At 52.4% G+C, this 23619-nt stretch overlaps 2 protein-coding genes across 2 annotated transcripts in view; both read left to right on the forward strand.

Moving 5' to 3' along the window:
* Nucleotides 1-2034, forward strand: part of Vax2 (ventral anterior homeobox 2) — a 28598-nt gene extending 26564 nt beyond the window's left edge. The window contains exon 3 of the mRNA XM_038317825.1: nt 1603-2034. Within this exon, the coding sequence (XP_038173753.1) occupies nt 1603-2034 (432 nt within the window). The remainder of the gene's footprint in view (nt 1-1602) is intronic.
* Nucleotides 2035-5222: 3188 nt separating this feature from the next.
* On the forward strand, nt 5223-21734 carry Atp6v1b1 (ATPase H+ transporting V1 subunit B1). The gene is given in 16 exon segments (XM_038320314.1): nt 5223-5340; nt 11582-11637; nt 14817-14837; nt 14839-14887; nt 14890-14915; nt 15098-15191; nt 15718-15795; nt 16564-16703; nt 17799-17900; nt 18473-18570; nt 19321-19444; nt 19666-19816; nt 19963-20045; nt 21099-21203; nt 21356-21485; nt 21571-21734. Coding segments are annotated over 16 exon segments (1539 nt in total).
* The last annotated feature ends 1885 nt before the right edge of the window (nt 21735-23619 follow it).

The raw sequence follows: 23619 nt of genomic DNA on the forward strand, positions 1-23619 counted from the left end.
TACCTGCAGCACATTGGAATCTCCCACAGGGTTTTCTAGAAATCCTGATACCAGGTCTGGAGACTGGAGAGATGGCTATTCTTCCAGAGGTCCTGGGTTCAATTCCCAGCACCCACATGGCAACACACAACTGTCTGTAACTCCAGTTCCAGAGGATTTGACACCTTCATATCAATGCACAGAAAATAAACTTAAAAAAGAAAAGAAAAGAAAAAAGAAATCGGGCTGGAGAAATGGCTCAGTGGTTAAGAGCATTGACTATTCTTCCAGAGGACCTGAGTTCAATTCCCAGCAACCACATGGTGTCTCACAACCATCTGTAATGAGATCTGGCGCCCTCTTCTGGCGTGCGGGCATACATGGAGGAAGAATGTTGTACACATAATAAAAAAATAAAATCTTTAAAAAAAGAAAAAAAGAAAAAAGAAAAAAGAAATCCTGATGCCTCCATCCTGACCCAATTCTGATAGGAAGAATTTGGAATGAGCCCTGGGCACTAGGATTTACAATGTACCCAGGAAATTTGTGTGCAGCCAGTCTCTTGACCAACTCACATGGCAATAGATGAAATGCCAGGCCCTAGCCCCAGCCCAACCTCCCCTTAACTTTCTCTCCACATCTAGGGCTACCTGCTGGGAGTCTCCCTTCCCATGCCTTCCTCTCCTTCTGCCAACAGAGGGTGTAGTGGGGACACGGTCCCCAATATTGTTATTTTGCACTGACCATACCCTTGTCATTGTCACGCCTTCTGCCCAGAATGGGTTTGTGCCTTTCCCTGTGTCAGCGCAGAAGACAATGACATCAGCGCCTCTCTCACTTCCTTCTCTCGGAGCCACTCACATGGCTGGACCTCTGAGGTCCTGAGAAAGTTGGAGAAGGTGAGAAAATCTCTCCACCCTTTCCCTTTAGGGCCTCTGGGCCACCATTCCTCTGCCACATACTGTCCCTGCTCACGGGTGAGAAGCACCTGTGACACACGCAGTTGACAGAGTATTTGTCCAGCACGCACAGAGCCCTGGGTTGCATTCCTGGCGAGGTCCACCACTGGATGTGGTGGGATTGGCCTATAATTCAGCACTGTCATCCCAGCAGGAGGTTCAGAAGTTCAAGGTCATCCTCAACTGCATAGCAAGTGTTCAAGGCCAGTCTGGGATCAGGAGACCCTGTCTATAATACAAATAAGTAAGTGGCAGTTGCTTTATTTGCTCGGATCTCAGTTTAGAGGTCTGGGCCTAAGGCAATGTTGGGAATTACCTACACATAAGAGATGTCTAAGACCAGACACCTGGATAAAAGCAACTGTGTTGGCCGTGAAGGGGAAATCTGACCCTTCCGTGGACCCCCAAACTCCACCTCCTGTCTGCCAATCTGCTCCCATAGGCCAGAGCGGCAGTATCTACACTTGGAGACTTAGGTCTCCATTCAGGTCCTCAGTACAGGCATTGTGAGGTGACACTAACAGTCTGCTCTTCTTTCTCCTCCTGTTCTCCCCCCTTGTGCCCTTTTACCCCCCCCACCTCTGAACTCCCTCCCCTTTTCTCTTGGCTCTGTCTCCTATCCTTCCTTCCCCTTCTGAAATCCCTGTGTGCCCTCTGCCCCAAGGTGAAGGTCTGGTTCCAGAATCGCCGCACCAAGCAGAAGAAGGACCAGAGCAGAGACCTGGAGAAGCGAGCATCCTCTTCCTCTTCCGAGGCCTTTGCCACCTCCAGCGTTCTGCGGCTGCTGGAACAGGGCCGGCTGCTCTCTGTGCCCAGGGCCCCTAGTCTCCTGGCGCTGACCCCTGGCCTCCCAGACCTTCCTGCCAGCCACAGGGGCACCTCCTTGGGTGATCCCAGGAACTCCTCTCCAAGCCTCAACCCGATGCCCTTGGCCTCAGCATCGTCCCCTCTGCCGGCCATCTGCTTTTCCGCAGCTCCGCTCCTGGACTTGCCAGCCAGCTACAAACTGGGGTCCTCAGCATTTGAGCCCTACATCCGGCTAGAGCAACAGAAAGTAGGCAGTTCTGGCCAAAGTGACAAGAAAGCAGACACTTAAAGAGTCCCATCCCCGCGTGACACCGCGTCCCCAGCACAGCACTGCCCCAGCCGCCCGGCCCCTGTGAACTGTACTGAGCAGGCCTGAAGAGGAGAGGTGGGCACAGCATGCGCCTCTGCACCTACCCTCTGCCCTCCGCTCAGAGACTGAACCAAATGACTTTGGTCCCAATGCACTCTCTGATGTGTGAGTGTCATGGGTGTGTGCGTGTGTGCTTGTGTGTGTGTGTTTCACTGAAATAAAGAAGGGAACTGGTCCCCAAAGCACCAACTCACTCCTTTTTGTCCTTGTCCTCAATGTGTAGCAAAACGGGAGCCTCAAAAGGGAAGGGGTAGGCATTGGGGCTGGTGTCCTCAGACACCATTAACACAGCTTCCATCTGGGCTCCACAGCCCTACGATATCTGTGCTTCCTCCAGTTAAGCGTTCTCTATGTAAGCTTTTCTTTCAAACTTTAAACTACTTGTTGGGGTGAGCAGTCAGTCCTTCAAGGGGGTGAATAGGGCAAGGTGAGAGGATTTTTGAGGGCATCAAAGGTACCCAGAGCAAGGCTGGCCTGGAGGGAGCGCCTGTGCATGAAGCACACGGAAAAAGCTCACCTTGCTCATATTGCTTTCATTTAGCTTTTATTTGTAACAATTACAGATTCTCAGAAAGTCATTCACTGCACCACTGGCTTTTCTAGTTCCTGTGGCAAAGCGCGTTTAGCCGAAGCAAGGGGAGGGAGGAGCAGTCCATCTTGGCGGGAAGGCAGAGCCACAGAAGTGGGGCAGCTGGCCACACTGCGCCCTCAGTCGGGAAGCTGGGATGAATGCTCATGCTTCCTTCTCATCCTCACTCTGGTCATTTCAGTCTGCTCAGCCGTTCCTTAGTGTCCCAGTCTCTCTGCCATGTTTCTCTCTACTGGCCCTAACCTCTCCAACAGCTGCAGCTGCTGTTATTCTTTTGGTCCCTGCCCCTTTCCACGCCCACTCCCAGCGACCTCTGGTCTCTTGGAGTCATCCTGATCTCTCTTCTCACTGCCCCCCTTTTGCGTGTGCACACGCACCTCTCTCTCTCTCTCTCTCTCTCTCTCTCTCTCTCTCTCTCTCTCTCTCTCTCTCTCTCTCTCTCTCTCTCTCTCTCTCTCTCTCTCCCTCTCTCCCTCTCTCCCTCTCTCCTTTAATAAAGCTTTATGTCTATTTTCTGTGTCTGGGCCGTTAACCCGCCGCTGCACCGCCTGTTCACCCGCCGCTCTGGTCGCACGTGTTCCGCGAGTCTCCGCGCAGCTACGCGCAGCTGCCAGCTACTAAGTCTTTAAGAACAAAAGCTGCTTCCATCCCTGCTCTGACTGTAATGCTAAACGCCTTCTCTTTGACGGACTGTGCACTTTCCATGTCTTTGCACGTGTGCGGCTCTCTCTCACTGCCTAAGATCGGGGAGCAGAAACCATGCCTCAGCCTGAATGCTGTCCTGAGGTTTTCATTACTTTTCTGTTGCTATGATAAGACACCACAACTAAGGCATTTTTAGAGGAGCTTATTTGGGGCTCATAGTTGCAAAGTTAGAGTCATGACTATCCTGTGGGTGCTGCAGCAGCAGCAGCAGAAAGCCAGCACACAGAGATCCACAAACAGGAAGAAGCAGAGAGCAAGCCCTGGGAATGCTGGGAATCTTTGAAACCTCAAAGCCCAGCCCCAGTGACACACCTCCTACTAGGCCACACCTCCTAGCCCCCAAACAGTTCTACCAAGTAAAGACCTAGCATTCAAACATGTAAGGCTACAGGAGTCAATCTCATTCAAACCACCACACCTGCCGTGCGGGTTCCTCTGCCAAATAGATCAGACCAGAACCTGTAAATTCAGTCTCACCCAAATTCTCAAGACGCAGGCAGAATAAATTCAGCTTCTTTTCTAGAACATGGTAGAATCATTTCTAGCCCATTTCATCATTAAGCCCTTGTTCCCCTCTGAAACTTCACGCTCTGGGCTTCGGCTGTCCATATCTCTCAGCATCCTAGGCTCCCACCAGAATGGCCAGTTTCATCCTTCTTACACCATGCTAGGGCTTCTCCAGGCTGCAGCTGAAAACCTCTCCCCATTCCTCTCATAAACCAGTCCCAGAGGCCAACGACCCACACGGCCAGGTTGTAGTAACAACTCTACTCCTGGTGCCAATTTTCTATATTCGTTACTTTTTCATTGCTATGACAAAGTACCTGCCAAAGGATGAGTTTGTTTTGGTTCACCATTTGAGATTACACTGTGGTAGGAAAGGCATGGTGGCAGCAGGAGTCAGGAGAGCTCTGTGTATCTCCTAGATGATTCCATGTCCTGTCAAGCTGGAAGCCAAAGTTAACCAACACACCTAGCTACCCACAATGGCAGCCTTTTCATATCTAGTGTATGTCACAGAGAAAACTAACACTGGGACCACAGATGAATGCTCACGTCATTTTGCCTGCTGTGTAGACCCACCGAAGCATCAACCAGGACATGCTCCTCTGTAGCCACACCCAGCCCCCACCAGAAGAGTTCTTTGTCAGAATGGTAAAATGGCGTGTGAGAGAGAGGAAAAGAGACCTGACATGGACCAGTGCTGGAGGGGGTAGCGAACGGGCCAACAGCTCAGACTGATCCAGGGAATATGGTGGCTTCCTGCAGGAGGTGGCCTGGAACTGACCAGGAAATGGGCTTTAAAGGCAATAAAGGTGATGGATTGGAGAGGGAGGGGTGCCCAGTATGGCTCAGGACAAAGGGTGCAGGTTGTGGGGACAGTGAGAAGACAATCTGCCAGGAAGAGGGCACGAGGAGACCAAGGAGTCAAATGGTGAGGGACAAGGACTTGAAAGAAGGCAAAGCTAAAGCCACAATCACTGTGGGAGCTGTGCCGAGGGACATCTGGGCACAGAGGTAGAAAGAATGCTTGCCCCTTGCTCTGTCCTTCATTGCTTTTGGTACCCAGGGGCAGCTTCTACAGGATCTGCTCAGCCTGTGCATGAGAAACCTTCAGAGTTGGTGCGTGCCAACTTCCCTGTTTACAGTCAACCTGGCAGAGGAGGGGTGGGGGGTGGGGGGCAGGGACGGAAGGAAGGGGAGGGGTGGCCGCTGGCACCAGCTGAGCAGCCTGCTCCAGATCCAGCTGGAACTGAAGCCTTAGGGTTGCCACCAGCCTTCTCAGACACTCACTCCCAGCTCTCCACACGCCATGGCCACGAAAGTAGACATCAGGCCTGGGGAACTCACCAGCAATAGCTGTGACCCAGTCACAGCTCGAGAGCATGCGCAGGCTGTGACCCGAAACTATATCACCCACCCCCGTGTCAGTGAGTATTTATGTCCAGCTGGCGAGGGGAGCGGGCTACTGGGACCATGCTTTCGCCTCTGAAAAGGGGGACCAAGACCTAGAGAGGTCAGGGGACTCTGGGCCCAGCCGTGCAGTGGCAGCCGCTATGCATGGGTCACCTCTGCAGGTGGAGGGATGGAGGCTCCCATTCAGGCTGAGGAGAGGGCCAAGTAGCAACTGTTATCATCAGGACCCCATCTAAAACCCAGGGTCCAAAGAGAGCTTGAGAGAGACAGAGAAAGCAGAGAGGGAAGGAGGGAGGAAGGGAGGGAGGGAGGGAGGGAGGGAGGGAGGGAGGGAGGGAGCGAATGAGAACACATACGGGCATGTATGAGTGGGCAAACGGATCTGCAGTGACATGTGTAACAGGATAGTCAGCGGGCACTTGACTTGAGGAATTCAGTAGCCAGTGAGTTGTGCCTGCATCATCTTCTAGGGGAAAGAATCTGTATATGGAAGTATTACTAGCAGGGCATTCTCCACGGGGGAATGGGAGGGCAAAATGTACAACAGTGTGTGTGTGTGTGTGTGTGTGTGTGTGTGCGTGCCCGTGTGTGTGTGTGCCCGCATGCGTGTGCACACGCATGTTTGGATATAATGTACATGTGTGTTCAAGGGGAGAGAGAACATATGTGGACTTATGCTTACATGATATATGAGAACACATGTAACTGTGGCAATGTGTGGATACTGTTGGGGTAAGAATATGTACTTGTTCACACATGTGTGCCTTCCTCATTTTGTGAGCAGGCATCTCTGTGCCTGATTTGTAAGGGTGACCCAAGTCAATGCCAGGGACAGAAAACCTGGCAAGGTCCACAGGGCCAAAGCCACCTCCCACCATGTTCTTGTCCAAGGTCACTCTCCCTGGCCTGGTAAAGTCCAGCTCTCTAGAGTAAACCAGCCTGAGTGGCCCCAGCTGAGCAGAGCCTGAGGCTCCTCCTAACAGGGTGTGCTGGGTGGCAGGAAGGAGCTAGACACAGTCACCCATTCTTCACCCTGACTCCAATGCTACCCAGGCCCACAGAGAAGGTGTGGCTATATACAGGGCATTGGACAGCTGAGCTCAGAACGAGCAGAGTCTGTTCAGCCTTCAGCGGACAGAGCCCTGGATCTGGGACCAGCTGAGGCTGAGACAGACACAGTGTGCCACAGGTGAAAGGGGCAGGGCAGGTCTCTCAAGGAGCCCTGAAGGCCCTGCCTCATGGACATAAAGTCTAGAGACATTCCCCCAGATAAAAGCTTGAGTCACCAGGACCCAGAAATCAGTGGAGAAAGGAGCCCCATTATGCCCAGAGTCTGGGCCATGTGATACCCTGCTCCTGCAGGCCCAACCCCCTGTGGGCAAAGGAGAGTTGCCAGGTTGGGTGGGGCAGGAGCCTGGACCTCCAGGCTCAGCTTTCCTTCTGGAATGTGGCCTTGCAGGGATCTACAAGGATCTCCTGGCTCAACCTTTGTGCAGCCTCCCCTCACCCCCTTTTTTCTTCAGGTGGGAAGGCTTAAGCTAGAGCGGCTCTCACCAGTTTCCTCCTGCTGGAGACTTATTTATTGTCAACACCCTGCAGGTCCTGACACCCACCCCCCACCGAAGACATTAAGATCATATCCACAGTGACTGAGCAAAGGTTACAGAAATGTATCCTCACCTTGCCACAGGCTGAGAGTCCTCCCTCAGGGCAGGGCTGGCCTAGGGGCTGTCTAACCCTCCAGGATACCCTCCTAGTCTGGCTCAGTCTAGTTCCTCCATCCATCTTGGGTACCTGGACATAGTTCTTCCTGGGAGACCAGGCCAAGAGTAAGAATGGAAAGAGTCCAGAGACTCCTCCCCTGTACTGTTGCCCCCCCCCCCCCCAGACAGGCAGGCTGTCCCCTCTCTGCCCTCCTCCTCCTCCAGTTAGGTCCCTCTACTCTGAAACTCCAAGCACTGCCTTGGGATTGGACAGGCGTGTTGGCAATAATGACCTTGAAGCAGGGTCCTCCTTCAGTGGAGCAACCTGCCCTCCCCCAAGGGCCTTGGCCTGTTGTAGAGGTAGTGCAGCGACGTGGGCTCACTGGGGAGGATTACATGTGGGGGTGTGGACAGCTTGTGCAAAGGTGCAAAAGGACATGTGACATGTCCTGGTTGGAGGGATGGAGCCAGGCCATGTCATCCATCATCCAGGGTGTGAGAGCCAAAGGGGAGGAAGTCACAGTGGAGTCCCAAGTCGGTTCTGATTCTAAGACCACCATCTTCCAGTGGTGACCCCCTCCCCTAGATCCCCCAGCTGGGATGGGGGTGGAGGAGCAAGACCCGCTGCCCTAGGCTTGCCCCTGTCCTGGCCTCCAGCCTGCTGAGGGAGGGACAGGACACTGCAGGTGTGGCTGGTCCTGCGCTAATTAGGACCTCGTAGGAGCCCCGCTGAGCCTTTGAGGGAAGGCTGTGGGGAGGTGGGGGTAGGGAGCTCTCTTCCACACTGCAGCTCCCAAGACAACTTCAGTGTCAGAGACAATGGGAAGGGGTGGGCCCAGGGAGAGGTCCGCTGAAGTCTGGGGAAAGCCCATTCAGGGAATGCCCTGAGGTCAGTGGAGCCGGAGGGCTCCTGGCAGCTCATCACCCTGTGTCTTTCTTCAGGGTCAAGTGGTACATCCCTGGGTGGGCAGTGACTTAATCCCTGAGGGCCCCAGCACCAGCTGAACCTCTCCATGTAAGGGACACAGTCAGGGTGCCCACCAGTCAGGGATATCTTTGTTGCTCAGTTTCCTTTTGCCTGAGTCCTAACTGGACAATTCAAAGAGGGGTGTGCTGGCAACCCATGATCCCAACACCTAGAAGGATGATGCAGCAGGATTGTCACGAGTTTGAGGTCAGCCTGATATATAAGTGTGAGTCCAAAGGAAGCCTGGACTGCAGATTGAAACCTCCTCTCTCTCCCCCCCTCTGTCTCTCTCTCTGTCTCTCTCTCTCTCTCTCTCTCTCTCTCACACACACACACACACACACACAAATTCAGTAAAACCAGATGGTTCTGAGAAAAGATCTAGTCTTGTGTTGGGGTCTACACTCCCTTGGGGTGCCAGTCTGAGGTCCTTGGGGTTTCCAGGGGAGAAGCAGTGCAGGAGGCAGGCAGGGGCGAGGCCTGAAAGACTTGCAGTCTGGTTTTCTACAGTGAGGCCCACAATGCAGAGAGAGCTGTGCCTTCCTCCAGCGGCTCTGCCACTCCCGCCTCCAGCTAGGGGCTGGATCCTGCAGTCTGGAGAGAAGGCTGTGGTGCTAAGTGGAAACTCAAAGACCTCATGGTGGTTGCCATGTGGTCTAGTCCGAGGGAAGCTAAGATCTTCCAACCTGACTCCCAGAGGGCGGGGTAGGCCACCCATCATTGTCCCCGTCACATCAGGCAGGGTACCCAGGCTATAATTCCCTACCCTCCATCTCCAGGTGGAATTGCTGGACCTCAGGCCTAACAGATTCGCAGGACAAAGGGAGCAGGCTGTCAAAGAAGAAAGCAAAATATCCTATCTCCCAAGCTTGTGAAACCAAGAGTGATCCCTTTGGGCTTTGTGGCTCTCATCTCTCCTGAGACAAGCCACTTACTCTGACCCCACCCTGTAGACTCTTGACCCAGACTCACGGCTGATTTCCCCCCAGCTCTATGGATCCAGCAAAATGCCAGTTCTCCCCAGACTAGGAAACACTCACCAGCCAGTCCAAAAGTTTCCCCACCCTGGTGGAGTGCGGGTCCTGGCTCTGCCTCTGCTGGTCTCACCAGCTCCACTCCATACTATCCTCCAAGTGTCTGTCGTGCCACCCCCACCGCCAACCCCTACCGTCAATACTGCATACATTCTCATCTTTTCCTCTGTGGTCCTCAGCAGGCAGGAGCTGGGGGTGTGGCCCTTGCGCTGGGCATCAGGACTCCCGTTTGGTTTGGGGATAAGGAGATACCTGTTGACTCTGATGTAGGACATATGGAAATAATGACCTGATAGAACCACTTAGTGCTTTCCAGAACTCAGCCAGCCCTGTGTGTGGAGTGAGGCAGAGACCATCCATCCCTGACAGCTCTCTCTACACCGGAAGCCAACCTAGAGGAGTCCTGAGTCACCTCCCTCCTCTGTCCCCTAAGGCACTGAGCAGTTAGCAGCCAGAGGTTCTTTCAGCTCTGCAGTGGGCTCTTTCCTCAACTCCCTGGGGCCAGCTGGAAGGCTCCTCCCCTTAACCTGAGGGTTCCCCTGACTTGAAAATGCTTCTTCCCTGGGCATCTACTCTTGTCCCCGGGCCACCCCACCTTTCATCTCTTCTGCCTACTGGGCTTTGCACCTACCTCACTTGCCCGTCTTGCTCCCCCCCCCCCACATGTGGCCCATCCATCCTGCCCTCTGTATCTTTCCCACCTTAACAGTCCTGTCGTCTCTCAGAGTTTCAGTAACGCCATGTTCATTCTGTCCCTTCTTTTGGATATTAGGCGCTAACTACACTTGGGCTGTCATTTGTTTGCCTTGCCTAGTGGTAGCTGGATGGCATTCAACACTAGAATTTAAAGAAAGGAAGGGAGAAGGAAAGACTCCCAGGGAACAGGACGGAGTGGGGAAGAACAGAGCCTGGGCTGATCTGTAAGAAGCCCTTCAATGGGGGACACTGTTGGTTTCTTCCAAGGATTCAGGGTGTGGAAGAAGAGGGGGAGAAAAGGAGTGTCCAAGGGAATGTGCCTAATGATGTAGTAGTCGTCTTAGGGGGGTTGGGGTGGGGGGAGAATGAGGGGAGCCATTGCACATGGGTGGTAGGGCTGGCCTGAGGGTCAAACGCAGGGTGCTGAGCTAGCCCTTCCCCCCAGGAGGGGCTTCTCCTGGATCCTGCCTCAGATAAAGGTGGACCTTCTTTAGGGGCGGAGGGAAGAAAGCAGGTAATGATAGAGAGGCAGTAGGTAGCTCTGGCAGGGAATGGTACATCCTACTCTGGCAATTCTGGGTGCAGCCTTGAGTTTTACAGACAGACAGTCCTTACACTAGGAGGGTCCTTGCCGAGACCAGCAAAGCAGCCTTGTACATTCAATCTTTCTGGTACATGTGCTATGAAACTGCTTAAATGACTGGCAAGGGACACTGGCTGCTTTGGGGCCAGGCCTGCTGTGGGACAGTGTGGGCTGATGTGGGGCTCAGGGCAGGCCCTTCCCAAGATGTGCCACAAACATGCCAGTGACTCTGAGCCAGGCTTTTCTCAGTCCCAGGCCCATTGTGCCCACCTCCCCTGAGCTCTGTGGCTTGTGAGTGACCCAATTCCTTCCGACACCCCACTCATCTGACCAAATTCTCCACTGTATTACTGGTGCCCCATAGAATCCCTGGGAGAGACTAGCTATGCTTCTCCTCTGCCCCTGTCAAGGAACCACACCCTCCTCAGAGTCCCTGAGCTAACCCCAGCAGGACCAAAGGTGGGCTTCCTAGCTGATAGTCCTTGGGTCTCACCCTGGGAGCTCAGCTCTCTTCTGAGGCAGGGCGGGGTGGAGAGAGAAAGAGGGAGAGGGAGAGGGAGAGGGAGAGGGAGAGGGAGAGGGAGAGGGAGAGAGAGAGAGAGAGAGAGAGAGAGGAGAGAGAGAGAGAGAGGAGAGAGAGAGAGAGATTCTTCCTGGTATCTCCACAACAGAATGCCCAGTGAGCTGGTGGGACCTGGCCAGGCTTGGTGGGGGAAGCAGACGGCTACAGCACCCCATGTCACAGGGCTCATCAGGGCAGGGTGGAGGGAAGGCAGTGGGGACTGGGAAGAGCCCAGGAGGCCACAGCTGTGCCCAGCCGCTTTTGGAAAATTCAAGTGGAGATGGGAAGAGGGAGTAGTTGAGGTGGGGGTTGAGGCAAGAGGGGAGCACAGGGGATGGAGAGCTCAGGGGGCCTGGGCAAGACTCTGAGGAGGCCTCTGCCCTTAAGCCCTCCTCCAGCATCCTGCAGGTGTTGAGACAGTGGGGGGTCTGTGGCAGGGGCTTGACCCTTACAGCAATGGTGGCTGGCGCTGTCACAGCTAATGACCCTGATGGCCCAGCCTGAGGAGGAGGAGGTGGGGTGCACAGAGGGCAAGAGACAGGATGCTTGTGTGTGTGTGTGTGTGTGTGTGTGCGCGCGCGCGCGCGCGCACGCGTGTCTCGGTGACTGTGTCTGTGTGTTTCAGTGAACGCACATACATTTTCCGTGGCTTTAGAACATAGTGGAACTTAGAGATGAGAAAAACCTGACCCACTCCTCCCCTCCCCCAGCCTACAGGACCGTGTGCAGCGTCAATGGGCCTCTGGTGGTGCTGGACCAGGTCAAGGTAAGATTCTTCAATCTCCTTCCTGGCCTCTAGGCCATATCCAGGGTTTCTTTTAAGCTTCCCATCCAGGGGTCTTGTTTTATTCTTTCTATCTCTGTCACCCCTCAAGCCTCCTGCAAAGTTTTTTCTTCACACATTGTCTGTGGGAGGCTACACCACTATTCAAGGCCTGGGGTTGGGTGCTCCGGGCTGGAGTGAGTGCTGACCCTGAAAATCCTGTTCCACCCAGACTGGCCCACCTTTGTTGGCCAGTCTCCCCCTCTTCCTCTTTCTCTTCCTCCCCCCCCCCCCCACTCACTAGAAATCAAACCCAGGATCTAATGCACGCCAGGCAAGCAAGCAAGCATCCTATCTGAGCTACATTTCTTTCCCTGCCTGATTTTATTTAGCGGGTTTATTGCCTTGTTTCTTTTTTTGTTTGTTTGGTTTTTTTTGTTTTTTTTTTTGTTTTGTTTTTTTGTTTTTTCGAGACAGGGTTTCTCTGTGGCTTTGGAGCCTGTCCTGGAACTAGCCTTGGGCCCAAGTTAGCATTCAGTGGCCTGAATTTTCTTCTTCATGCTGCCAGCCCTTACTCTCCAGCGAAAGGACAAACACTGAGAACAGCGGTAGTTTCAGAGACTCAGGCTCACAGGGAGAAGAGCAGAGGAGGAAGGAGCGGGACTCTGCTGTTGAGCTCCTTACCCTGGTGTCCCTCTGTCTCGCTGCTCTTGCGCGCTCTCTTGTGGTAGAGACGCCAAACGGCTGGACTTCCGCGCCGCTTATCACTTCGGACTCGGGTTGGGGAGGGCCTCTCCTAGAACCACCCCACCCCGCAGGGGCAGGAAAGCGCTCGGATAAGGGGACCCCTTCGTGTCATCCTTTCGCCAGGACAAACAACACTGCCGTCAGCGGCAGTCATCGCTGCAAATCTGAGCTGGGAAGCCCTGGGGAGTGGCCCGCCCTAGTCACTAGTCCATCCGCTACTTTCCCCTGACCCATAAGGTCAGTAGTGTGTGGCCATCAGGGGACAAAATGACAGCCGCAGACGATGGTAACTTGTGGCACTATGACATGTCACCAAATGTTATTACATTTTAATAACAAAAATAATACATGCTCTTGTATGCCGATAAACAAAGACAGTTAACCATCTGTCCCTTTGTCTCCAGTCCAGTGGGGCAGCTGTGTGAGACCTGCAGGCTATGCTCATAGTCAGGTGAACAGCGCATGTGCGGAGAGATGCATTTACTCCTGCTGAATGGTTACCTAGCAGGTTGCGTTTCTGGGTTTACTGATATTTGTGGTGCTTAATCTTCAGTGCCAACTGTACTGGATTTTAGAATCACGTAGGAGACCAACCACTGAGTGTGTCCGTGAGGGCATTTCCAGGGAGGTGTAATTGAGAAACGAAGACTTGCCCAAAATGTGAATGGCACCATCCCATAAGGGGATCCCAAGCTGAATAAAAAGGGAAAGGGGGGTCGGGCGGTGGCGGTGCATGCCTTTAATCCCCGCACTCGGTAGGCAGAGGCAGGCAGATCTCTGTGAGTTCGAGGCCAGCCTGGTCTACCAGCGCTAGTTTAGTTTCAGGACAGTCTCCAAAGCTACAGAAAAACCCTGTCTTAAAAACAAACCAAACCAAACCAAACAAAAACAAAAACAAACAAACAAAAAAAGGGAAATGGAAAATGAAAGGGGAGCACCAGCATTCAGCCCTCCTTGTGACCTCACGGTCTGCCCCAAGCCTTTCCCTACGTGGTGAACTGCATCCTCTCAAACCAAGAGCCAAACAAAGCCTTCTTTAAGTTTCTGTGTCACAGCAAAGAGAAAAAAAGACTAATATGGATTTATTTCACAATCCCATTCTGTTTAAGGGTTCCACTGTTAGAAAAAGCTCACAAATATCATCCTTTTATATTGATTCATTGATGAGAGCAACAAAGAATTATATGCTCAAAAGGTGGCCACATTTATTTTAAATTATAAACTGATTGGCCTGTTAGCTCAGGCTTCTTATTAACTCATAACTTATATTAGCCTATAATTCTTGTCTGTGTTAGCCATGTGGCTTGGTATCTTTTTTGGCAAGGCAATCACATCATGATGGAGGATTCTCATTGGCTAATAAACAAACTGCCTTGGCTTTTTGATAGGGCAGGATTTAGAGAGGATTTAGACATCATCGGATCCTCTGGCCCTGTTTCCCCCGCCCCCGATTCCTATTCTGAATGCTCTCATGAGCATTCATGCACAGATTATATACATATACATATATGTATATATGCATATATATATACATATACACACATATATGTGTTTATTTCTCAGGTAGACATCTAAGAATAAAATTGCTTAGGTCAAATAGGACCTCTGTTCTAAGCTTTTGAGGAGCTGCATGCCACAGTTCTAGTTTCTCCATACCCCCAGTAGTGTGTGTTTGTATCTGCTTTTTTTTTTTTTTTTTTTTTTTTTGCCAGCCACCCTAGCAGGTGTGTAGTGGTATCTTTTCTTGTTGACCAGGAAGAATGAGCGTAAACATGCTGCCACCTGCTTGCTGGCCATCTCTGCATCTTTAGAGGAATGCCTAAATGCTTTCATCAAATCCTTTCGCCATAGGAGTCCCCAATATATTTTATTAAAGCTGATTTTTGCTTAAATTCCTAACCATTACACAGATGTCAACCCCAGCTCCATGGCTAGGAATAGTTGTTACTAGTTAATGGTGACACCCGGAAAACAGGGAGTCTTTCTTCTGGTGACCAGTGTGCTCCTCCTTGGTGCTCAGAAGACCTGGGTGGCCACAATGGCCACTTTGAGCTATTGGACTCCACTCCACCCCACCCCACCTGGCACTAACAGCCTGCCTGGATGGTTCCCATCCTGGACACAGCAGCCTTGTGGGGTGGGGCTTATTCTTAGCACCCATGTTTTAAAGAGGAGAAAACTAAGGCTCACGTGTTAACGACTTAAGGGTTCGGTAAGCCACTCAAATAATTAGACATTGCCACAAACTTGCACTAAGAAAGGAGATTCGGGCTCAACGCGTGCTTCTGATTAAAAGTCCCAGTTCTCTCCAGGGTGCCCCCTCCCAAACAAAGCCCCTTCCTTACACCAGGGCACAAGAAGACAGAGAGTAGCTTAAGACCAGAACAAATGGGAAGTGACACGGGTTTCACCCCAGGTGGCTCTTCTCCCAACAGTTTGCCCAGTACGCTGAGATTGGTCAACTTTACCCTCCCGGATGGGACTCAGAGGAGTGGCCAAGTGCTTGAGTGGCTGGGACCAAAGCCATTGTTCAGGTGATGAGGCGTGCAATGGGTAGAGCAAACTACCCCAGTCTGCAAGCCCTGGGGAGGGAAGAATTGGCCTGTTTTCCCCCAGGAGAATACTCTGCTCAGAGACGTGGTGCTGAGGGCCTGCGGTAGGAGGCCCATGTTGCTCCATCCGCTACCCTCTCAGAATAACAAGCTGTATCTCACAGGTGTTTGAAGGGACCTCAGGGATCGATTCTCAGAAGACCACCTGTGAATTCACAGGGGACATCCTGAGGACTCCTGTGTCGGAGGACATGCTGGGTGAGGGGAGTGGCAGGGTGGGTGCTCTTCTGTCTTTCCCTCCTGGCTTTTCTAACCAAGCCCCTCACTGCCTGTACATGTGTGTTTCCTAAGTGACCCTGAAGCCAGAGGTTACATTGTCTCTCTCCGGCTCCCATCCCTAGAGCAGGGCCCAACATACAGAACACGTTCAATAACGAAGGAGTGAGGCTAAGTCATTACAGGTGCATCTGGAAGCCACCTACTGGGGGGCCAGGCTGAAAGGGTTGACAAGCCCTCCCTTACCTGGCCTGATCCTGATTACTGATCAACCTGGGCTCAGGCCAGTGGTCAGGGTGACTCCAAATTGCCTTGCCTGTGAAAATTCCCAGCAGAGGAAGGAAGACACTTGCCCTTTGCAGGGACAGTCATGGAAGTCGGCCATGTGTGATAGCTGGGGGCTAAGGAGACTGGATGATGGGACTCTGGAGGAGTATGAGGAGCTGACTGATAGCTGTGCAGAGGCTGGGAGCCCTGACACCTTCCTGAACCCCCTTTTCCCTTGCAGGTCGGATTTTCAATGGTTCTGGCAAACCCATTGACAAAGGGCCTGTTTGTCATGCAGAGGACTTTCTGGACATCAATGGTGAGAGAGGAGGCTCTGCACGGCTTGGAGGACACAGCCTCGGCACTTGCCCCTCCAAGCCGTCATCTCTGGACCCACCCTTGGACATCCTGCACACACCTAGGCCAAGCATCGTTAGCTCCACGGCTGGCCGGATGAACAGGCAGAACAGCAAAGGCCTCTGTGTCCAGATCCACCACAGAACCCCAAACTGCCCCTAGCACCCCATTCTGTCATTGCACGATACCGCCAGCCACCCCTGTGGCCTTCAGTTCCCTGTGCTCTGTCCTGGGAACTGGAGAGGGGGACACTTACAGTCCCGGGATCTCAGCTGCTCTTCAGGAAACCCTCCTGACTCCCCAACCCATCCGTTTTCCAAGGCAGTAATAGAGTCCTATGAGCTCCTTCATTTGACCAAGGCCACACAGCAGGCTAGTGGCAAAGCACACATCTGTTCACACATAGTCTTTGAGCCACCCTTTGGTCCTCTGATCATCACTCCGGTGCCTAGGTGTTGCAGGGAGCTAAGGTGCTAGGGCAGTGCTACTATCAAGACCAGTATGGAGCCATGGTTTTTTAAACTTGAAGCAATTCAAATGAAAGGAAATTCCATTGTTAAATTGCATCTCATACGCACAAGAGCCACGGGTGCCTGGGTGTTGCTGTGCATGCAGGTTTTTCCGTGTTGCAGAAGGGGCTGTTGAACAGTTGGTTGGCAGAGAGACAGTGGTAGTTGGTGGTGCATGGGAGGGCTGGAACCTGAACCTGGCTCCATGATTACCCTCCCAGGCCAGCCTATCAATCCCCATGACCGAATCTACCCTGAGGAGATGATCCAGACAGGAATCTCCCCCATTGATGTCATGAACAGCATTGCCCGTGGCCAGAAGATCCCCATCTTCTCCGCAGCAGGGCTCCCCCACAATGAGGTAAGGGGTGATAAGCAAGGATCAGGAACAAGCAGAGGCTTCCAGGCTACCCCCGTGCACTCTGTGCTGAGCAGAGTAGCATCCACCGTGGCTGGTGTTTCCTGTCAGCTAAGGGTCAGGTGGTACTTCTGTGGCAGAGTAGTATCCACCGTGGCTGGTGTTTCCTGTCAGCTAAGGGTCAGGGTAGCATAAGAGACCCCCCCCCCCAGCCCGCAACACACAGTCACACATTGCCTCTGGAAAAGGCTGCATGCTGTCCCCAGTGAATGGAGTGCTCACTGGCTTTAGAGAGCCCAAGTGGACTCCAGCATAGAAGCCCTGCTCAGCTGAGCCGCAGCCTGTGTTAGGCTGTCCTCGTACTAGTGTTTGCCTGACTGCCACTACCAGACAAGAACCTTGTGGTTCTCTCAGAGCCACTGGTGCGACAAGACTTCGAGATACCCTTTCCTCACCATTCCTGACTGTGTCGACCCTCTCGAGTCTCCCTCCCCAGCACATCTTGGGACAGAGGCTCTTACAGCCACACACATTTTAGCATCACAGGGCTCCAGCAGGCTGTGAGAGGTGCAGGCTCTGAGAGGCCCAGCTATCCTAAGTTAAACTGCCCGAGTTCACACCGAAACTATTGCTCTCTTTTGGTCTGCTGCCCTGCTCCTTGGGCAAGGCTGCTGGGGGAACGGTCACAAGGGATGCTTCTTCTGCCTTCTCCCTGCCTCTTTCAGACCCTAGCACTACTGTGGTCTCTGCATGCAAGTCATCAGAGCTGGACCAGCCCATCCTTCTAAAGAGAGTCTGAACCAGAGACCATGACCCAACAGCCCATGTCCTTGAGCCCAGTACACAAAGTCATGCTTCCTCTGTTCTGATCTGGCCTTGTCTCTCAGTGATTTCTTCCCACCATTCATCCCAGTTCAATCCAGACTGTCTCCAACCCTGAGAAAGACCGCCAGACCCAGGGAAGTCCCTGCTCTTCTGGGCTTGGATTCTCCCCCCACCAAAATCCCTAACTGTCCATTCTCTTAAGTGATGCCCTGCAGGCCAGATGTCACAGGGCTCTGGCTCTGACCGACTCCCTCCTGGTCCATCCTGTCTCAGATTGCTGCCCAGATCTGTCGCCAAGCAGGACTGGTGAAGAAATCCAAGGCTGTGCTGGATTACCACGAAGACAACTTCGCCATTGTCTTTGCAGCCATGGGGGTAGGTGGAGTTGGAGGCACGTCCTGGAAACCGTGAGAAAGCCTTGCCTACCTTGGCTCTAGCACAGCCTATTCTGATGGGGAACACTGACTCCTGCACCCTGAGAAGCCCCTGAAGTTTAGCCGAGTTTAGAGATAGAGACCACAGCAGAATTAAAGTGGGTAGGGATGGACTCAGTGACCAGGGCAGAGTGATTCTTGAGGCATCCCAAGGCCACAGCAGTTATAAGATGGGCCATAGTTGGCCTGGAGTAGAAGCCCAGGGAACCTACAGAGACAAGATGTCTTCTGAAAGGGGGTACCAGGGGCCCTCAGAGGGTTCAATTGGAGGCTGAGGAGCTGGGTATGGAAGTAGCTGGCCAAGGGAGGGACAAAGAAGAAGCTGGAGGTTACAAGGCTGGAGTTTTGTAGGGGACCTGATGGCCCTATGGCCACCTCAATGACGATTCACCTGTACACCTAATGGATCTGTTAGGTTGGTCAGATCCCCAAGCTTTGCTGAGAAAAGTTGGTCATGGCTAAGCCCCGCCCAGCCACATGGCCTGCCAATGGCTTCCCTGGCTACATGTCTAGGTGAACATGGAGACAGCCAGGTTCTTCAAGTCAGATTTCGAGCAGAATGGAACCATGGGAAACGTCTGCCTCTTCCTGAACTTGGCCAACGACCCTACGTGAGTCCTTCCTATGCTCAGACTGCCCAGGGGCCTTCTGCTTTCCTAGACCTGGGACACTGGGGTTTAGGACATTCCAGAACTACAGTCCTAGGCCAGAGCTGTGAGAATAACCCTTGATTGTACAGACAGGGAAAGTGAGGCCTGGGGCAGGCTAGGGAGCCAGACCAGGACCCCACCCGCCCCTCTGCTCCTCACACCTGTGCCGCAGCAGCTGCCCAGCCAGGAAACCTCTCAGCCCTGTGTCACCTCTCAAGGTCATCACCGGAGAGATCGTTGTTTGTGGCGTTTATTTAGGAAATGCCCTGTTTTGAAAGTTTTGAAGATGAAGTTTAAATCTGGGGTTTGCATGGGTGAAATTAAAAATCTGATAACCTATCCCCAGTATTAAGGGTACCCCCAAACTAAATAACAGAATTCTGGAGGCTGAGAGGGCACTGCTAAGGGAAGGTCTATAGGCCCAGAGTCCGGAGCTGAACGTGGCTGGCGAAAGAAAGCATGCCCAGGAGAGCTTCAAGCAGGAAAGGACATTTCTGACTCACCGTGGACACTGGACAAGGGAGCATCAGTGTTGCCAGGAAGTGTCCACTCTTGAGAACCATTGTCTTGACCAGGAGTCCCGGGATGGGCTCATCTTACCTGTTCCCCTGCCCCCATCCCCCCAGCTGACCTTACACTCCATTCTGGGGCTTCATGGGGCCCAGGCCTGGGTCTCCAGGCTCCCTGAGCCCTGTCCTGCTTGGCATCCAGGATTGAACGGATCATCACCCCTCGTCTGGCACTGACCACAGCTGAGTTCCTTGCCTACCAGTGTGAGAAGCACGTGCTGGTCATACTGACTGACATGAGCTCCTATGCAGAGGCTTTGCGGGAGGTACGCTGGCTGCCGGGTGTCAGATTCAAACCACCCCTCCCTGTTTCTCCCTTGGTCTCACAGCCACCGTGATAAAATAAATTCACTCTTCTCAGGAGGGTCAGGGCTCAGTCACAGGCTGGGCGGGCACTCCTCTTCTGTCTCTCAGCCCAACCTTCTAGTTTCCCTTCCTGAGTCCAGCCTTTTGCCTTCTGACATATGTGCTGTTGTGGGCATTGCAGGTCTCGGCTGCCAGAGAGGAAGTGCCAGGTCGCCGCGGCTTCCCTGGATACATGTACACAGATCTGGCCACCATCTATGAGCGAGCTGGCCGTGTGGAGGGTCGGGGTGGCTCCATCACACAGATTCCCATTCTCACCATGCCCAATGACGGTAGCTCCAGCATCTCCTGCCCTCCAGAACCCACCCTCCATTTCCACCAGCCACCCCATCACTCCCATGCTGAGAACAGAACTCATGTGTCCCAGGTAGATGAAAGCCCAGCTCCCGTGCACTGAGGACAGGGTATTTGCTTACAGATATCACCCACCCCATCCCAGACTTGACTGGCTTCATCACAGAAGGACAGATTTATGTGGACAGACAGCTACACAACCGGCAGGTACTGTTCCTCCTAATAGCTGCCTCCTTTCTCTTCATATTTGCCCCTTTGCCACCAAGACATCAAAAAAGGGTCCTATATCATTCCTGAGCAAGAAAGAGAAGAAGCCTGCCCAAAATTACACTATCAAGAGCTAGACACTGGGGGAGCCTGTGCTTCACGGCTAGCCTATGGCTATATGACCTTGAGAAAATGATTTTAATCTCTGGGTCCGTTTATGTATCACACCCATGCACTGGGGTGGGGGTACATTAGCATATATGAAGCATATAGAATGCATACTGGGGGTACTTTAGTATATATGAAGCATATAGAAAGCATACTGGGGTACATTAACATATATGAACATATATAATGCATATAGAAAGCATACTGAGGTACATTAGCATATATGAAACATTCGGAAAGCACTAAATATAAAGCATTTCTCTCCCACTTACAGTTATTGGCTTTGGTGACACTAAACAGGGGTGACAGGGCTGGGCTGTAGCTCATTTGGTTAAGAGCCTGCCCTGCATGTAGGAAGTCCTGGGTTCCATCCCCAGCACCGCAGAATCCAGGCAACACAGCTTGCAGTCCTAGTACTAGGGAGGTGGAGGTGGGAAGATCAGAAGTTCAAGGTCATCCTTAGTTACAAAGCAAGTCTGAGTCCAGATAGCCTGGGCTACAAGACACCCTGCCTCAAAACATGAGCACACGTATTCACACACACACACACACACACACACACACACACACACACACACACACCACACACTTAATCTTCAACTTGCTTGGAAAATAATCAAATGTTTTGAAATGTGGGTGTGCCATTAACTAATTTCATCTCGCTGCCCCTAGCTCCAGCTCCCTTCCTGCATGGACTCACTTATGTAGAAAACCATCCCTCTTCCACCTGATAACCAAGACCTAGAGTCTATAGGGAATAAAGAAGGCAGAATGTAGCCGCCCTCTTTTCCCTAGGATAGGAGTCTTCTGAGAAGGTCGCGGAGGAGCAGGTGAATGAAGGGAGAGTCTGGGTCCTGCCACCAGCTCCTCTCTTCTGCTCCCCAGGTCTATCCCCCCATCAACGTGCTACCTTCCCTGTCACGGCTGATGAAGTCGGCCATAGGCGAGGGCATGACCAGAAAGGACCACGGAGATGTCTCCAACCAGCTGGTGAGGAGAGGGGCGGTGGATGCAGCAACCCTGATTTAGAACCTGGGGTTGTGAGTCCCACCTGAACTGGAAGTTCCCGTCTGGGCAAAGCTCGTCCCCAGCAAGGGGAGCTCAGCCTGCAGGGGTGGTGAGCCCACGCTGACCTTCCATAGTACGCCTGCTACGCCATCGGGAAGGATGTGCAGGCCATGAAAGCGGTGGTAGGGGAGGAGGCACTCACTTCGGAAGACCTGCTCTACCTGGAGTTTCTGCAGAAGTTTGAGAAGAACTTCATCACCCAAGGTGGGGCGCGGCGGGGGGCAGGACTAGGACGGCCTGGCCCTCCCCTTCTGGACGTGAGACCTTCACGCTCACGTTTGGTCCTAAGGTCCGTACGAGAACCGGACGGTGTTTGAGTCGCTGGATCTGGGCTGGAAACTGCTGCGCATCTTCCCCAAAGAGATGCTGAAGCGCATCCCGCAGAGCATGACAGACGAGTTCTACTCCCGCCAGGGGGCGCAGCAGGACCCCGCGTCCGACACGGCCCTCTAGAGCAGCCCCAGGCCGCAGCCTCTGGTTTATGGTCAAGCCCCTGTCTTATGCCATATGTTGACAGGAGTGTCTTTTGGTGAGGGTGGGGGCTCTTTTTAGGGGCATGCTGAGAATGAAAGTGGGTGGTGGGGGGGGCGGGGAGGGTCCAGTCTATTAAACCGCACTCTACTGAACTTCCCCTCAGTCTTATACTTTTATTTTAGAAGCCCCACCTCCAAAGAGATAACTGAAATGGAAAACAAAAACAGTAACTGAGATGAAATTTGTCTCCCGTGAAAAAAAGACTGGGAAAAATTTGCTAATTGTTTCAGGTGCAGATGATACCATGCAATTTGTAAAAGTCTTTAAAAAGAAAACTCCAACTAGGCATAGTGGAGCACGCTTTTAATCCCCAGTAGTTGGGAGGCAGAGGCTGGTAGATTTCTGTGAGTTCGAAGCCAGGTCTACATAGTGATGGCCTGTCTCAAAAAGAAAAAAAAAGAAAAAAGAAAAGAAAAAGAAAGGAAGGAAAGAATGAGGAAAAGAGGGAGGAAAGGAAAAGGAAGGAAGGAAAGGAGGGAGGGAGGGAGGGAGGGAGGGAGAGAGAGAGAGAGAGAAAGAAAGAAAGAAAGAAAGAAAGAAAGAAAGAAAGAAAGAAAGAAAGAAAGAAAGAGAAAGAAAGAAAGCAAACTCAGCTGAATCAGTGCCCTAGCAGCTGAAGCAGAATTCCTCTTAGGGGAGTATTTACAGTTCAAATGAGAGCTGAGCTGAGCAGATGTGGTTGGGTGGTAAAGTTGCACACCCTTCAGAAGCCTTGGGTCCTGACCCCTGCACCACATAAACCAGGAGTGATGGCATGGACCTGTAATCCTAATATTTGGAAAGTGGAGGCAGAAGGATCAGAAAGTCAAGGTTATCCTTTACTGCATAGCAAGTTGAAGCCAGCCTGGGCTACATGACACCCTATTTCAAAAAATAAAATAAAATACAGAATGGCTGTGGCTATAGCCTACTAGTAAAGCACTCAGCTACTGCACACACAGTCTAAGGGTGGATTCATGGCTCAGCTAGGAAAAGCACTTGCCACCAAGCCCAACTGCCTGACTGAGTTTGGTCCCCAGAACTGGCATGGTGGAAGAACACCAGCTCCCAAGCTATCTTCTGACTTCCATGTGCACAAGACACACACACACACACGCAAATAAATAAATGTTAAGGGAGGAGGGAAGTGAGCTGTGTGTAGTAGCACTGACTCTTGATTTTTAATCTTACCACTAGGAAGCAGAGGCAGGTAGATCTCTGTGAGTTCCAGGCCAGACTGGTCTATATAGTGAGTTCCAAGACAACTAAGGCTGTATAGTGAGACCCTACCTCAAAGAAAGAAAGTGAAAGTTCAGGAGGGAGGGAAGAAAGGAAGGAGGGGTGAGGGAAAGGAAGGGAGAAAGAGAGGGAGAGAGAGGAAAGGAGAGAGAGAGAGAGAGAGAGAGAGAGAGAGAGAGAGAGAGAGAGAGAGGTGATGGTGAGTATTCTAAATCTCAGCTATCCGGGCTGCCTGCTCTTCTTCAATGCCCCCCCCCCCCCCCCCCCCAGAACTGCAGTTACAGCCACCCTGTGAGCTCTGGGGGTCCTCAGCAGGAACATCCAGCGCCTTTAACTGCTGGGCCATCTCTCCAGCTCCCTAGTTTGCTAATTCTTCCCTGTGCACTTTCCCATCTGCCACTGGGCCCTTGCTCTATTTTTCAGTGTAATTTCCAGTTTCAGAATGTTCACTTTGTTCTCTTTAAATAACAACTCTGCATCAGTGCACTGTGCCTAACAAGATGTCCCAGCCTTCATTCCGTAGTTTTCTTTAGCTCTTTGAACACGCTTTTAAGCGCTACTGAGAAGTTTTGTTAAGTCTAGCATC

This window comes from Arvicola amphibius, chromosome 2 (assembly GCF_903992535.2).
Source record: "Arvicola amphibius chromosome 2, mArvAmp1.2, whole genome shotgun sequence".
Lineage (NCBI taxonomy): Eukaryota > Metazoa > Chordata > Mammalia > Rodentia > Cricetidae > Arvicola > Arvicola amphibius.